The sequence below is a fragment of the Tetrao urogallus genome (assembly GCF_951394365.1).
Source record: "Tetrao urogallus genome assembly, chromosome: 13".
NCBI classification, from domain to species: domain Eukaryota; kingdom Metazoa; phylum Chordata; class Aves; order Galliformes; family Phasianidae; genus Tetrao; species Tetrao urogallus.
In genome coordinates this window covers 5,581,305-5,596,750 of record NC_136826.1, presented here as the reverse complement: position 1 = coordinate 5,596,750, position 15,446 = coordinate 5,581,305, and the positions used below count along the sequence as shown (strand labels likewise).

General features: G+C 42.2%; 1 protein-coding gene across 2 annotated transcripts in view; it reads right to left on the bottom strand.

Moving 5' to 3' along the window:
• The window catches only part of TMEM164 (transmembrane protein 164), a gene marked incomplete at both ends in the record, with an annotated part of 35,068 nt that extends 21,960 nt beyond the window's left edge, over positions 1-13,108 (bottom strand). Inside the window, one exon of one of the 2 annotated variants that reach the window (XM_079541877.1) lies at positions 12,644-13,108. In XM_079541877.1, the coding sequence (XP_079398003.1) occupies positions 12,644-13,108 (465 nt within the window). The remainder of the gene's footprint in view (positions 1-12,643) is intronic. The other variant, XM_079541878.1, reaches the window with a different exon arrangement.
• Between the last annotated feature and the right edge of the window lie 2,338 nt (positions 13,109-15,446).

Below are 15,446 nucleotides of genomic sequence, written 5' to 3'. Positions count from 1 at the left end.
TCTACTCCCCGAAAATGAAAATATTTCATCAAATAAAGGGAATTGTGATTTTTATTGTTGTTGCCAAAATAAATTCACAGTAGATCAATTCCCTGCCAACATACCAAATTATCATTAAACCACTGCAAAGTGAGAACATTTGGAGAACGTGTCTGTTTTCCGGGCAGCTCACCGGACTTCCTCTCAAGTGCTGCAGGACATATCTGTGCACATACAGACACATTCAACTACTGCCAAGCACCTCCCTGCTGCAGCAACTGCAGAAGAGCCAATGCCAGGTGATACTATTGATCCCCTGGTTTTAAGCAGGCTTTACTGTTCTTACCAAACAGTGAAAAGTAAAAGAATTCTGAATATTTTATTTCCAGTTCATTTAGTTATCAGTTTTTCAAGTTTTCAGTTCAGCTATCCTATGACTTCCTTAAGCTCCTAAGTCTGACAGACAGATGTGGCTTTTGAAACATTGTTCATTCACAGCAACATGGAAAATATTCTGCTCTTTCAGTATAAAATGGATTTTCTTATCTTCAATCTTAAAAAAAAAAAAAAAAAAAAAAAAAAAAAAAAAAAAGGCAGGTTCCTCTTTTCTCTGTACGCACAAAATAAGAGAAACAGGAGTGTGTCTTAATCACACCACTCACTTCCTTTCCTGACACCACGCAGAGTGCTCCAAGTACCAGCCCTGCATGCTGCCTACTGGCTGAGTATCACCACGGAGGATCAACAGTGACTAATATTAAGGATTATGGCACTGTTATACAGGTTGAGATGAACATCTATGAAAGGACTTCACTCCCATGAAGACCAACAGAGAAGAGTAACAGATTCACAGCTACACATTTCCAGGTCAGCTCCGCTGTAAGAAACAGTTTTGAGAACTAATGAGGCAAAACAAGCATTTAATATTTCCAACCATGCAACTCCCTTGGTTGGGGGAATCTTTCAGAAAACATGTTTGAGGGCAATAGAGAAAGCTAGAACCTTTATGTTCAAGCTTTGCAGTAACAGAAGAGATCTTCAAATGTTTCAGTGCCAGCAAATTAACATGTTAAGTACTTTCCCATGATAAAGCAACCTCATAACCTGTTAAAAGCGACTCTTCACAAGAAACATTTGTATTTGATTTTTAAAGAACTGTGTCACTGAGTAGATTTAAACATCATAAAACACATTTCTGTGAGTTCAGCTCACAGAGTAATTAATGGCCTGAAAATAATCAAGCAGACAAGCTCTAACACAAGTGTTCACACCTTCATCCCAAAATCATACTACATTTCTCTGTCATACTAGAAATCAAATCCTTTGCTTGTGGGGAAAAAAATAGCAGTGTTTTGAACACCGAACAACATCATATCAAATTAGTGCATCACTGTGAAGAATTCCCAGCCTCTGCTTCCCTGCTGGCACTCCCAAGGATTTACACACACAGCCCATCACAGATGTTGCCCCACCTCCTCACTGGGGAAAAGCAAGCTCTAAAATACCCCTCCTTTGTGTTATATGTCATACAATAAATTCAGGACACAGTTCTGATTGCTCCAGTCCACTCTGACCTCTTTCTCCAAAAAGCACAGAGATGATAAGCATGACCAAAAGACTCTTCAACCTGTTAAAAAATGGGCAAACAAACCCTGTAGGATATAAGTAAGAGAAAGAGAAGGTACAAAATCACGAGTAGCCTTGAAGTAACGTACAGGCCAGTCCTAGGAGGGCATAGCGCTGCGAGTAAGGACATTCAAGCCTTTTCCACCAGCACAGGACCAGAAGATTACCCAGGAATAAGCCATAAAGAAATTCACAATGCTGTTAGATTGGCAAACTGAGGTTTACTTCAACTTTAAGGATCATGATGAAAGTAGAAGTCAAAGTCGGAGTAATTTCCAACTGCTCTGCCATAAATACCATTGTCCATCCCAATGGGAAATATTTCTAGCATGAGAAACTGCCTGGCCAGCACCCCCTGCACAAGCCCAAGTACAAAGGTCACACCATAACACATGACAGATCAGCAGGGCTGTTACCATTTAGAGACTGTAATGTACAGGATTGCTCTGCTTAACTGTTCCTTTACCAAGACAAAATCAGAAAGAAACTGACCTCATTACTAACTCAGAGATGGGTTGCAAATCCATCTATTCCATGTTCCCCTTCTTTGAACCATACTCTAAAAGAAAAGGTTCTAAGCAATATCTGTGGGATTAGGACAGACTGGAAAGTAGAAGGAAAAGGATGGTGCTTTTCTCCTGGAGCAGTAAATTTTAAATTCTAAAGCACACACGTGTGTGGAATTGTCATCAGGTATTCCACGGATTGCCAAGAAATACCCTGTTTAAGTTCCATGAATTTTAGAGAACACTTCTTTCTTAAATCTGATTGTATTAATTGTTTATGTTGCCATAGCAAGCAGAAGAGCCTGTATGTAAAAAGCCTACTCTGAAGACTGTAAGATCATAACTTTACTTCAGTGTACTGAGAAAGCTTCTTTAACTACTAGCATGATCATGTGAAAGACCACAGATCTGACAGATGCCTTGTTTCTACCTTCACACAAAGGAACGCTGACCTGCAGCAAAATGTTTCTTCGTCTGGTTATATATAAACTGTTCTCTTCTTCAATGAGTGAATACAGCAAAGTCTACTGGGGCTCACTGCACCATTAAGTGATGTCAACAGTGAGACAGAAATATGCATAACAAATATTAACTGGAGGGACAAAAAGCAATTAGAAAGGTAGCAGTGGAAGAAAAGAACAAGTCACACCACTGGTAGCCAATGACAGGACACAAGGAAGTGGAACAAATCTTCACCACGGAGGTTGAGACAGGAAACTGGGAAAGATTTCTTTACCATGAAGGTGGTAAAACACTGGGAAAGGCTTCCAAGAGAGGCAGCGATGCCCCACGCGTGCCAGCATTCAGGTGGCATTTGGTCAGCATCCTCAGTAACATGCTGAACTTCTGCTTAGCCCTTTCTTATGTGCATTAAGGTAACACTCCCCACAGCTGAAGATATTTAAAGACATTTTAAAAGCTAAAGTACTTTTTAAAGGTAAGGCTAAGTATTTTTCAGTGTGAAAAAAAATTCACCCCCCTCCCACTCCAGAGGTGAAACATAAGACAAGGTATATTCAAAGCTGGATAATTTATGTAGAAGGCTTTAAACCCTAAAATTCATTTTTTAAAGTAAGTTCAAAGCAATCATTCAATCATTTATCAGAAAGCAGCAGTAACAGCTCCATCATACAGCTTCCATTCAGTGCCCAGGTTCAGTTTAGACACTGACCGTTTGCGCACAAGCTATCAATTAAGCACAAAACAGCAGTATCATTTAAATTGTTTGCCTTCTAAAAGTAGTAACTTCAAAAAAAAAAAACAAACAAGCCAAGACTAACACTGGGTTAGTGTTACTCTTCGAAACTGCCAAATCTGAGGAGAGAAAGAAGATCAGAGGATCTTACATTCTCTTTGCTAACAGCAGCAATTTGAATTTGCTTAATATTTTAGAACAAAAGTACAGCTCTCCTACTGCAGCTTAATTGGTCCTGCAGAATGTTTTATTCAGCATTAAGAATGCTCATAACTCAAAGCAACATTACTGGCAGATAATTCAGTAATACCACAGTAGGAGTCGCTCCTGTGGTCCATAGAGCAGACTGTGAGAAATACGAGCGTGTCAGCCCTTCCTTCCAGCCTCACAGTTCCACTGAGACAGAAGCAGCACACTGAACTATTTCCATCCTCTACTCTCCAATCCAATATTTCCTAAATTAACTACGGCCCCTTGGACATCCTTGGTTAGCCTTCCCTTCCATACGTCTAGCTACTTTACGGACTGAACTCACCTTCTTTTACTGTCTGAGGTGAAAGATTTGTAGATTTCTCATGTTTTAGGGTTAATTAACACAGGACTAAGCTACTTCTATGGTGTGCAGTAGAATTAGTTATATTAGTTAGGATATCTTAGAAACTGGGATTTCAGAGAGAAGGTGTGACTGAGCTTATTTTCCTTCCTTGTTCTCTAATCAACATTTGCACCATCCCCTTGCTGGCAGTGGCTGACTTACTTCCTCCTCTGTTCCTAGCCTAACACAATTAGCAAAACCTGCAAAAGAAACTTATATAGGGGGGAAAAGAACAAAAAGGCTGACAAAAGAAAGTAATATTCAGTTATTAACAAAATTATTTCATATTGAATTTAGATTAATTTCTACTTTTACTGACGCTGAGAGACCTCGCGAGGTTTCCCAGTAAGATATTCATGTGGATATTGGTCTGTCTTCACTTTTGTTATTTTCTCCCCTGAGCATAACATTCCATATCCATAACATTCCATATCCACTTCCTACAGTAGCAAAATTGATGTAATAGAGGCTTGCTCTACTCTTCCTCAACTCTCCAGTGCCAGAAGGACATCTGGAGCATTTTCTTGTGACATACAGTTATGTGCTGGATAGATGCAGCTCTTTCAAATTGAACACATAAAAGCAAATTGAATAATATTCCTGTTTTGGTTTTGTTTTGTGTTTTTTTTTGTTTTGTGTTTTTTGTTTCTTTAATCGCTATGGCATATTTTCAAAAAGATGACATTAAAGAAATAATGTTAAAAGATCGGGGAAGCTGAAAAATTACAAAAAAAAAGAAAAAAAAGAAAAAAAGAAAAAAAAAAAGAAAAGTAAACTAAGAAAATCAAAGAATTAGAAACCTTAATTCATCCAGGCATTAAGTCTCAGGTCTTCAGTGAACCCATCCTACAAACAGTATCTCCTCACCACCATTCCTCCCCATCTCTCTCAAATAACAACTGTACGTTTTCAATTCTGCCTGTTCCTTCCTTCACAAAATCCAAACAAAAAACATCCTATCTCACTGTATCACAAGAGTAGTTGAAAAATAAATTACTCATGTTCACGTGGGTGAAAAAAATCGTAATTGCTACAAACAACTAGAATGTCCACAAGAAAGTATTTTTAGCACACAACTTGAATGGCATAATGAATGTTTCTGGCTTTGATTTTTTGGCTGCACTGGAACATCTTCAGCCTCAGACAGTGAAGGTAAAACACCTGCTTTCCACACATGGAAAAGTTCAACTGCTCCCTGGTCTTTTGCAACACTGAACATAGATATAAGCCTTTGTTCAACTGAAGAAATGCAGTAAAAAAGTATGAATATAAATGTTTTTCTCCCAGTACTCTGGGCTCACATCACAGAACCCTAGATGGGAAAAAATAGAAGCCATTAGCACCCCCACCAACGCTTCCTGGTCAAACATCCTTAATTTGTTTCTCTTACTGGTAAGGAGGATTCTAATGGTCGATAAGGATTTCTCTGAACATCTTCCATAAATCATTTTTCACATTCATTACTCAAGACTTGAGAGGCACAGGCTAATCTTCATGTGCATAGAGAGGCTTTACCAATGAGAAACCAAGCAAGAGTGCTTTCACTTCTTATATGTCAGAAGCTTCCAGAAAAAAGAGCACTTCAAGTTTGTGGGCTAATGCACAAGCAAGATGTCAGAAGGCTTCTACTTCTCCAAGAGGCAATTACCCAATGATTCTGTTACAGGTAACTAACTGGAAATTTGGAAATCATTTTTGATTGCACACAGTGGAAAATACCAAGTGCATATCCTACGGTGAGAAGTATCTTTAGAAACATTAAGACAATTAATGTGCAATAGTTTTATTATTACAAAAGCTCATTTTCCTCAAAGAAACAGAAATACTAAAGAATCCCATAAAAAGCTACAACATATAACAACATATTCCTGATAACATTCCTGGAAAATGCCATCGACTGCCAAAGCATTACACTAGAAGCTATTTACTTGGCAGTCTGAACAGATGTGAACCCTTACTATCTAAAGCCCTGAGGAAGTGTCACGAGAAACACGAGTCCTGTTACACATCCAGCAGGTTTCAAATTCATGGCACAGAACTTCCTCTGGGTGAACATCACCGCGGTTCAGGTTGCTGTACGTCATACAACTGCTGCAGTAAAGCTCACCATCTGCTACTACTGGAGCAAACACGTACAGCAGTGTGAGGGAAGCAGCAAAGGAGCATTTTGAAGAATGGAAGTCAGAAGATGAAGGTCAGCCCAATGCCTGGAACACTTACAGTATCCACACGGTCACTGCCGTTACTTCATTTACTCTACAACTCCACTGAAGTTCCTATAGGCATCAGACAGTGATTTCTGAAAGACCAGCTGAAGCTGCTAGCTAACAGTTGGCATGGAATGGTTTGTTAAACTGCAAATTAGGTAGAAATCCTAAAATGCGTTATGCTTAATGGTGAAGCATTAAAGCACTGGACAGAACACTGAAACCATTCCCAAGAGCCTCGTTCTCCAAAGTAATTAAATAAGTAGATGACCTCATGCTGCTCAAACTAGATAACTTACACTGTGATTAACATTTGTATCAAATCTATGATCTTATGAAAACAACATCCACTTGCCTAATAATTTCTCTAGTTTAGGTAATAATCCCCACTGTAAATATTTAGGCTAACTTAAGCTTTTTCCATCTACAATTTCCAATTATGCAATCTCTACTTTTTAAAGAATCATATTACTTTATTTCTCCCCTTTTTATTCTTTTCTCCTAAGAATAAGGAGAAGAGTTAGCAAAGTATGCATTCTATCCTCAAATGCAGCAGGTATTTCTGAAGCCTAGCAGTTCAGTCTGCTATACACCAGTCTGTTCAGTCTCCAACACACCAAATTCCTCAATTGGAATGCTCACTGTACCATGAGATAACGTCATGATCTGCACCACCTTGACTGAAGTAAAGCAGTGTGCATTTTCAGCTCAAGATACAGCATGTGCTGGCCAAATCTTGCCCAAGGAGCTGAACTGTAACCTCCTCAAAGACAGCAAACTGTGACTCATGGCCTGAAAGCATTTGCTGTTCTGTTTCCAGTTATTAAAAATATTTATATTATTTGTGAATAAGAATCCTTGTCTTTCCTCATACTGATATTTCTCAATTCCTTTTTATACTAAACAAAAAATAAGCAAAGGAGTAAAGTAAACTATGTATGCAATGTTAAACTTATCATGGGAAAGCTTCTTTCCAGCTCAAGAAACTATGATATTCATTACAGCATCAATTAAAGCCTCTAAAATATTGTAACAACTAGAAATAATCAGTTACTGAAAGGGCAGATGAAACCACTCAAGCAGCCATGTCTTCTACTAACTGAATGCCAAACTATTAGTTCAGGAGCATCCCAGACCACACATAAAGGAATTGTTGATTTGCCTCATGACACATCACCTCATCCCTGTGCCCCTGAGCTGCCATCATCCTTCCAGAAGCAAAATACACCCATAGGCAAGAAATAAGATGTGCCAGCAAGAACTACTGCTGCTTTCAGTGCTTTAATTGTTTTTCCATCTGCCCTTTTTACCGCACACTGCGATGAATTTCCTTTCTAGGAATCAGCTTTAATAGGAGATATGAAAGAGTAATTTGAAATTACAGAAAGGCTTGTGCTGTGCAGATCTGAAAACCAAGCAGCACACTTCATAGTCTGGCATGTCAGTGAGCTGTGATTATGCCCATCTTCCACTTCAGTGATGGCTACCAGACAGCATTTAAGAGCCCAGAAAGGAGTGCTTGCCTCACAACAGCAGCCTCACACTCCTCCTGAATGTACAGGCTTGGGAAGAAACCACGCCATACTCCAAACACTTTGCCTTCACTTTCATGAGTCTTTGTTTTTATCTCTCTTAAACCTTAAAATAACAAATTGAACTAAACCTCCATTTTATCAGATCTCCTGAAACCTGATCCTGATTTCCAGAGTGCTTTAAAAATTGCATGTTCTGCAGGTTTTGTGTGTAAAAATACACACAAAAATTATATACATGGATGTACATATATTTTAAAGAAGAGAGTTTTAGAAATAGACATTTAGAGGTGCACATTTTGAAAAATGCATAAATTCATGGGAAACTTTGCCTTTGCTGTTTTACATCCGACACAAGGACTGTAATACATGCAGCAGCAGAGAGAACTATTAATAATCTTCTCTTTGAAATACTACAATCCCTTAAGAACTGAACAACTCATTAAACCTCTACGTGGGGGCTGTTGCTTATGTTACCTAATAGCACCTGTTGGCTACAGTTTAGTGTCATTTCTATAAAAATCTCCAGTATTTCTGTAATCAGTTTTCAGGATATTAATGCCTCTTCAATTTTAATTCGAGCTTTTGAAGAAACAGAATATAGAAAACATACACAATCTAATTGGTCTCTTCCAGACATCGCAGAGCGTTAGGAGCAAGGCATACGAATGAAATCCACACTCACATGGCAGCCTGTCCTGCAGAGGACAGGAAGGATCCAGGTGACTAAGAAGCCAGAACTGGAAACAATGAACCCAGGATTTAGTATTTACTGAATTACAGGTGCACTTCGCACTGATTTTAGTTACATGAACATCGGCTCAATGGGTCATCACTGGGTGAAACTTGGCTCCGCATTATTTTAGGCTCATCTTTTCCTTCCAGCACACAAATGCCTGTCCTGAGCTGCCTAAAGAGCATTCAGTGTGCAACTGAAAGATATTACGGTAACTGAAAGAGATTATGGCAATCTATCAGCTGAAGACCTACCTGGAATAAATTATTCTGTAAGAACACTTGCAAACAGCCTTATAGAAAGCTTCTCCTGAAGCAAAACCAACCTAAATCTCATTTTATAGGTTGGTGTTAAGTCATCACTCTGAAGTCAGGCACTGGCATATTTAAAACAAAGAAGTGGACAACTCAGAGCATACTAAGAGGACCAGCTGTACCTCTACTGCTAACAAACCCCACAACTGGTGTATACAAATATTTTCCTACATCTTGTGCTCCAAATTCCTTGGTCACAATACAGACCAATTTCATCTCTGGGTTCTAGTTTATATTTGTCTTCATTTAGCTTTATCTGCCTGCATCTCCTGCTTGATGTCCTACAGGTTACCCAGAGACAACTCTATGCAATTTAGTTAAGTTACACTGATTGTGAGCAACAGCTGCAAAAGCCTCCTACACCAAATGTCTAGAGATCAATAATGGAGTTATATGCTTTGGGATGAATCCTCCCTCTAGCATTGCTGAAGCAGAAACTTAAAAGATTTCCTTCACATCTCTAAATTCAATGCAATAAATGGTTCCTAAAATACTTTAAACAATTGATGTCTTGAGAAAGTAACACAGCCTGCTAAACGCATGCTGGATTTTTCCTGCTGTGCAAGGAAAAAAGAGTTCACAGCACCCCAGGGGACTTCACTTTTAAGAAAAGAAAACCCCCTACAGCTTCTCTGTTAGTACAGCTTCTATGCTGGATTTGCAGCAGTGGCACTGATTCAGTCATACCCCTGTATGTACTCAGTCCTGAAATGAGCACAAATTCAGAATTCCTTCAAAAACCTTTCCCCCTTTATTGCACCGTGTGCTGTCATTCTGCACCAAAACACCCCCAGCCCCACAGCAGAAACAGCACATTAAACAAACATTTTCCATTTCACTTTTTGCTTAAAATGGATATAAACTATAAAAATTCACTGATTTCTCATTGATGCTGCGCTTACAATGCTGGTGAAAAAAACAACACTGTTTCTAAGCTAAGCAAGACACCAAAAGCTATCATTGGGCTGGAAATCAGCAGCAGTGTTTGCATATTATCCAAATAGTGGCATGATGGCAACAAATTCAATCCCATAACCAGGACAACTGCTTCAGCAATTAAATACATTCATTCAACCAACGCTCCATCCTAACAGTAAGACATGTAAACTGGTTTTTCTGCTTATGAAAAAGATTTGATATGAACACAGGTCGGTGTGATAAGCAGAAATTAGACACCTGATCTAAACAGACTCATTAGTAGAGCACGGTAGCCATTATACGACACAGTTCTGTCTGCTCAAATGCACCACACGTATAATTCCCACTTCATTTCGTCATTTCATTTCAGCCTTAGGTCTTTCAAAAGCAGAAGCCTTATGCAGATGAAGTCTGAAGGACAACTTCCAGTTCCAAATATTTTTTGGCACAGAGCCCAGAGCTTTTGCTGCTGAGAAGAAACAGCCTCACATGAAGAAAACAGAAACTGGATGAAGAGAACTTTACAAACAACCACTTCTGGCTTCCCTCTGACAGGACTGCAAATGCTACAGCATGCTTCAACTCTTCACCTCCTACCTTGTTCATCCTCACATTCCGGCCCTGCAGCTGCATAATGTACAAGATGCTGTAAGAACAGTAATGCAAGATAAATGACATTTTCATATATTTCATCTTGCCAACCTATTGCTGTCAGCAAGGTCAAGCCAGAAGAACACTTTCAAGATTCTACCTACTGTGTATTATTTTCCTGCTGACGGAGGTCAACTATCATTGTTTCTAAGCTGTTTTCTCTGCTGAAAGTGTCCATTCTGCAGCTATATTATTTCCCTACTTTAAGCCCAGGCCCATTTCTAACACATCTGTTTGAGGATGAAGGGGCATTGCTTCTGAAGTTTGCTGACATATCTGTGTTCTCAATTTCACAAAGTGCAGTAACACCATTTCTAGTGAGTAATCAGCACAGGATAAGAAAGAAGGTACCACAACTGCTCTGATAGATTAAGAATTGTCCAAGTCTGACTACAGAGGTTAACTCTCTACCTCTGAGGGTAGGCATGAAGAAGTGAGCTAAACAATGTCACCCCCAATTTACCTGTAAGCACTAATTTTTCAAGGAATGGTTTGGGTTGGAAGGAGCTTTAGGAGCATTTAATTCCAATCCCTCTGCTGTAGGCAGGAACACCATCCACCAAACCTGGTTTCTCAAAGCTCCATCCACCTTGAACGCCTTCAGGGTGAGAGCATCCATAACATCATTGGACAACCTGTCCCAGTGTCTCACCACCCTCACAGTAAAGAACTTCTTCCTAATATCTCATCTAAATCTACTCTCTTCCAGTTTAAAGCCATTTCCCCTCATCCTGTCACTACCTGCCCTAATAAAAACTCCTTTTCCAGCTTTCCTGTAGGCCCCCTTCAGGTACTGGCAGGCCCTATAAGGTCCTCCCCGAGCCTTCTCTTCTCCAGGCTGAACAGCCCCAGCTCTCTCAGCTTGTCCTCACAGGAGAGGTGCTCCAGCCCTCTGATCATCTTCGTGGCCCCCTGGACCCGCTCCAGCAGCTCCATGGCCTTCCTGTTCTGGGGGGCCCAGAATTGGATGCAGTATTCCAGATGGGTCTCATGAGAAGGCAGTAGATGGGCAAAATCACCTCCCTCGTTCTGATGGCTACTTCTTGTTAATACCATAGTGAAATCATAAAACAACATTATAATACTGTATCAAGAGAACAAAGTATTCAAATCATAATGCTAAAATGTCATCATCATCATCTCAGAGAATTAACAGGAAACATTCCAGTAAATAGAGAGTGTTGCCAAGCAATGGAATGCGGCTATATTGTTTTATTTCTCCATTATTTGTACAGCTCTTGGAAACCTTCTGTTTTCCACTTCCTTACCAATACTAATTGATTGTGCAACAACTGTTACAACTTTATGGAAAGCATTTCTACCATGGTGTAAAATACTGACCTAGCACTGCCTCACAGCTTAGGAATTCACATAACCTACTAATTAAATTCTGGAACAGGAACTTATTTTCTGTAGATGTCCCAATTATTGCTGTAAAAGCCTGTGTGACCTCTCTTGAAAGGATCCTCTTCACCCCCAGACCTCTAGTACTATCAGATACTATCTGCAAACAGAAAAGGAATGCTATTGATCCAATTTGTTATTTCTGTCTTTTTAAACCATAACAGCTTTAAAAAAAAAAAAAAAAAAAAAAAAAAAACAACCCACTTCCATATAATCTTCTATTTGTTGTTGAGTTCAAACGTTGTAAGTTACCTACCCAACGTTGATGGTAGAGAATTAGCAAAATTAGTACAAGGATTATTTTGACAACCTCAGTGAGCTAAGTACATGCACAGAACTGTACACAAATAGTTTGTAAGCTTCAGATATCACAGTTCACTCACTAATTATGAATGTCTCTATTAGTTTGACAACTACACATACTGTGCATTATCATCTATCAGCAACTAAGCCACAACCTGTTAGAGCCCAGTTCACCCACAGGTATCAAGCCATCTCAGTTCATTCACCACCGTGTAGAAGACAAGGATAACACCTGTTATCCTCACGCATGATCCTCACCTGCATGATCATCACGCAGCTTTTAAAATTAGAAAAGCAAAACAAGATTGTCACCAAAAAACAACTTTTGCAACTTTAACAACTTCACAAAACACATTCGCACCCCTTGCAAAAAGCACTATGTAAATCACACAGGCTCTTGAGCAGTAACCTTGTTTTCAATCAAATCTGGCACAAGTTATCCCACTGCAGGTGGTGGGAACAGCATTTTCTGGTGACAAAAAAGCCTTTTCATCCACGGCGCTAGACATTGACGTTAGCTGCAGTTTCACCTTTTTCCCTCCCCACGTTCAGTTCAGCCGAGTAAAGCCAAGCTCTAAACCGTTTGTACGAACCCTCGCTATTCGAACCTCCGCTACGAAGGTGCGAACCTTTACAGACCGACCGCCTCGCCAGCACAAAGCCAAAGCGAGCCTCACCTGCACGGCGGTGACCACGTGGCAGGGGTTCAGCAGGTAGATGACCGTCCTGGTGGCGAACTTGAAGCCCACCTCCAGCCCGAAGACGAGGCACAGCGCCACGAGCAGCAGGTTCTTGCCCAGGCTCTCCGTCTTGGCGCGGTGCTGCTGCAGCAGGTGCCCCTCCAGCTCCCCGCGGTGCAGCTGCCGCAGCTTGCGGAGCGCCACGAGGATCTCGGCGGCGCCCAGGCTGAGGAACACCAGGCTCTCCGCGAAGCGCTGCCGCCCGGACAGGAAGGCCGCGCACTCCGGCCCTCCGTTGCCGGCGAAGCTGGGGTCCACCCCGCCATACAGCCAGTCCAGCAGGTTGCGGAGGCCGTACCGGGACATGGCGGGACGGCGCCGCTCCTCTTCGCCGTCGCTATCCGGGCGCGGGTGGGAGCGGGTCGGAATCAACGCCGAGATGCCGTCGGGCCGGCGGAACATGAAACGCCGGGGGTCCCGCTTCCTCCCCGCGTCTCAGAGAAGAGCTCTCTCCCTTCCCTCGGGCGCCGGCAGCCTGCGAGGAAACGGACGGAGCGACGGATGAACGGAGCGGGCGAGCCTCAGCCCAGCACCGCCGCTAACGGCCGCCCGCCCCTACCTGCCCCGCGCCGCCTTCTCCTCACGCGCCTCGGCCCGCGCGCAGCCCCGCGCTCCCCGCAGCCGCCGCCCGCCCGTTCCCGCCGCGCGGCGCTGCCCGCGAGCCAGCCCCGTGCCCGGAGCCCCCGGCCTCGGCGAACGGCGGGAAGGAGGGAGCGGCGCTGAGCCCGAGCGGGCGGGCCGCTTCCCGCCGCCCTGCCGGCCCCTTCCCGGCGCCGTAGCATCACCCCACCGACGTGCCTGCCTCACGCCGAAAAATGGACGAGCCCCCCCGGATTGGCTGAGCGCGGCCTCCCGCCCCGCCCTCGCTCCGCCCCGCGCGCTCCCGCCTCCCGCCCGTCTCCCTCCGGCCAGGGCGAGTGCGGGTTACGAATGTAACAGATGTAGACTGTTCGTGTGATCAAAACTGAGGGAATCGGGCAGGTGTACACGCAGTCCTAGCAATAGGACGAGAGGGAAGGTCCTCAAGTTACACCAGAGGTGGTTCGAGTTGACTATCAGGAAAAAAATCATTCTCAGAAAGAACAGTGATATGCTGACACGGGCTGCACAGGCAGGACACCGTCCCTGGGGCATCAAGATAAGGGCCAGTGTGGCACTGACAGCTGTGGTTATTGGTGGGAGCTGGGCAGCTGGGCTGGGTGATCGCAGAGGTCTTTTCCAACCTTAACGATTCTGTGCATCTTGTATATAAGCAAATAATGCAGTTACTTGCCAACACTTCATCACTGTAACCTGGTGATACAAAAGTGAGATCTGCACAAGGGAAATGGTGGCTTTGATTATGAGCAGCAGAACCCACCAGCACCATTTTGCTGTAGATAAGCATTCTGCACTCCTTTATCCATGACCCCCATTCCCTGGCTCTCCTCACACCACCCAGATGCCCTCAGAGCAGAGGGGCCCAGCAGCGCAGCACCCAGCCAGCACTCTTATCAACACCTCCACGCGCTGAGAACCCCCAGCAGCTCGAGACTGCCACACCAGCCAGTGCAGGTTTGAAATGAGAAGCGCACCCATAGGCCTGTCACTACTAGTCCAACAAAAGAGACGTGCTCACATCTTGATCCTCATCTCCCTTAGTCACATACCTAGGTTTCTTGCACCCACCCAGTTATGAGGAAAAGGATTGGTAGAGCATGACTGCAAGAGGTTCATTTCCTTGTGAACACAATCAAAAGAAATCCCTGCATCTGAGACAACACCACCTGACAATGCGTTGCTATCCTATTTATAGATCTTTTTCACCTATAGAGACAAGAAAGACCCAGAAACAGCCCACAGGCACTGCGCATGGTGACAGACTGGAAGAAACACAGACACCTGCACTTGTAGCTGCAGAAGTTGTTCTATTGTAAGTGTCTGAGGGATGGACACATTGCAGGTTGTTCATGGCAGCAAACAACCCAGCTGGTAAGCTTCATGGGACAAATACCCTGTGCTTATCTTTGCAAGCAGCATTCCTGTATTTTGCAAATAGAGGAATAAAAGAACTGCCCAGCCCAGTTGCTTGTGTGGACATCCTACAATTGTAAGCAGATACTGTGTAGTAAAAGATGCCATAATATGAGTATTATATGAGTATATTTAATACATAATACATTGTTTATGTTGTGTACTTCACTCAACACAAGTAACTGAAGGAAGAAAATTATAATCATAGTCAAATATATAATCAAATAAGAACCAGGTGAAATGTATGCAAGTGTTCACTTAAACACTTTCTCAGTTTATCATCGTTTAAATAACATTAGTAGTATCACTGTGTTAAAAATCCTAGGAAAAGCTCTTAAAGAAGACCGTAGATCTTAATCTGAGCTTTGAGTTAGAGGACCTATTAAAACAAGAAAGTGAAATTGCAAGGGATGGTATAGCCTCTTTCAAAATTGAATAAGTGAAAACTTAACAGCAGTGCCAAATAACCCATGTTTATTATAAAACATAGAGAGAATTGTTATAAAGTCTTTTGCAAGGACAGTTTATTACTGTATGGATTATTTCTACCTAAATATACTGGTGGGTTTCAGTTAAAATGTGTAGTCAGCAAGGCAGTGCTCTCCCAGAATTTCATTATCATTTAAATGGTAAAGAAAATCAAAGCAATCAGTGTCTTTGTTGCATCAAACTTCCAAACCAGATCACCCACAAGCAGATAGTGAGAACAGGTAATGCCAAGAACAAA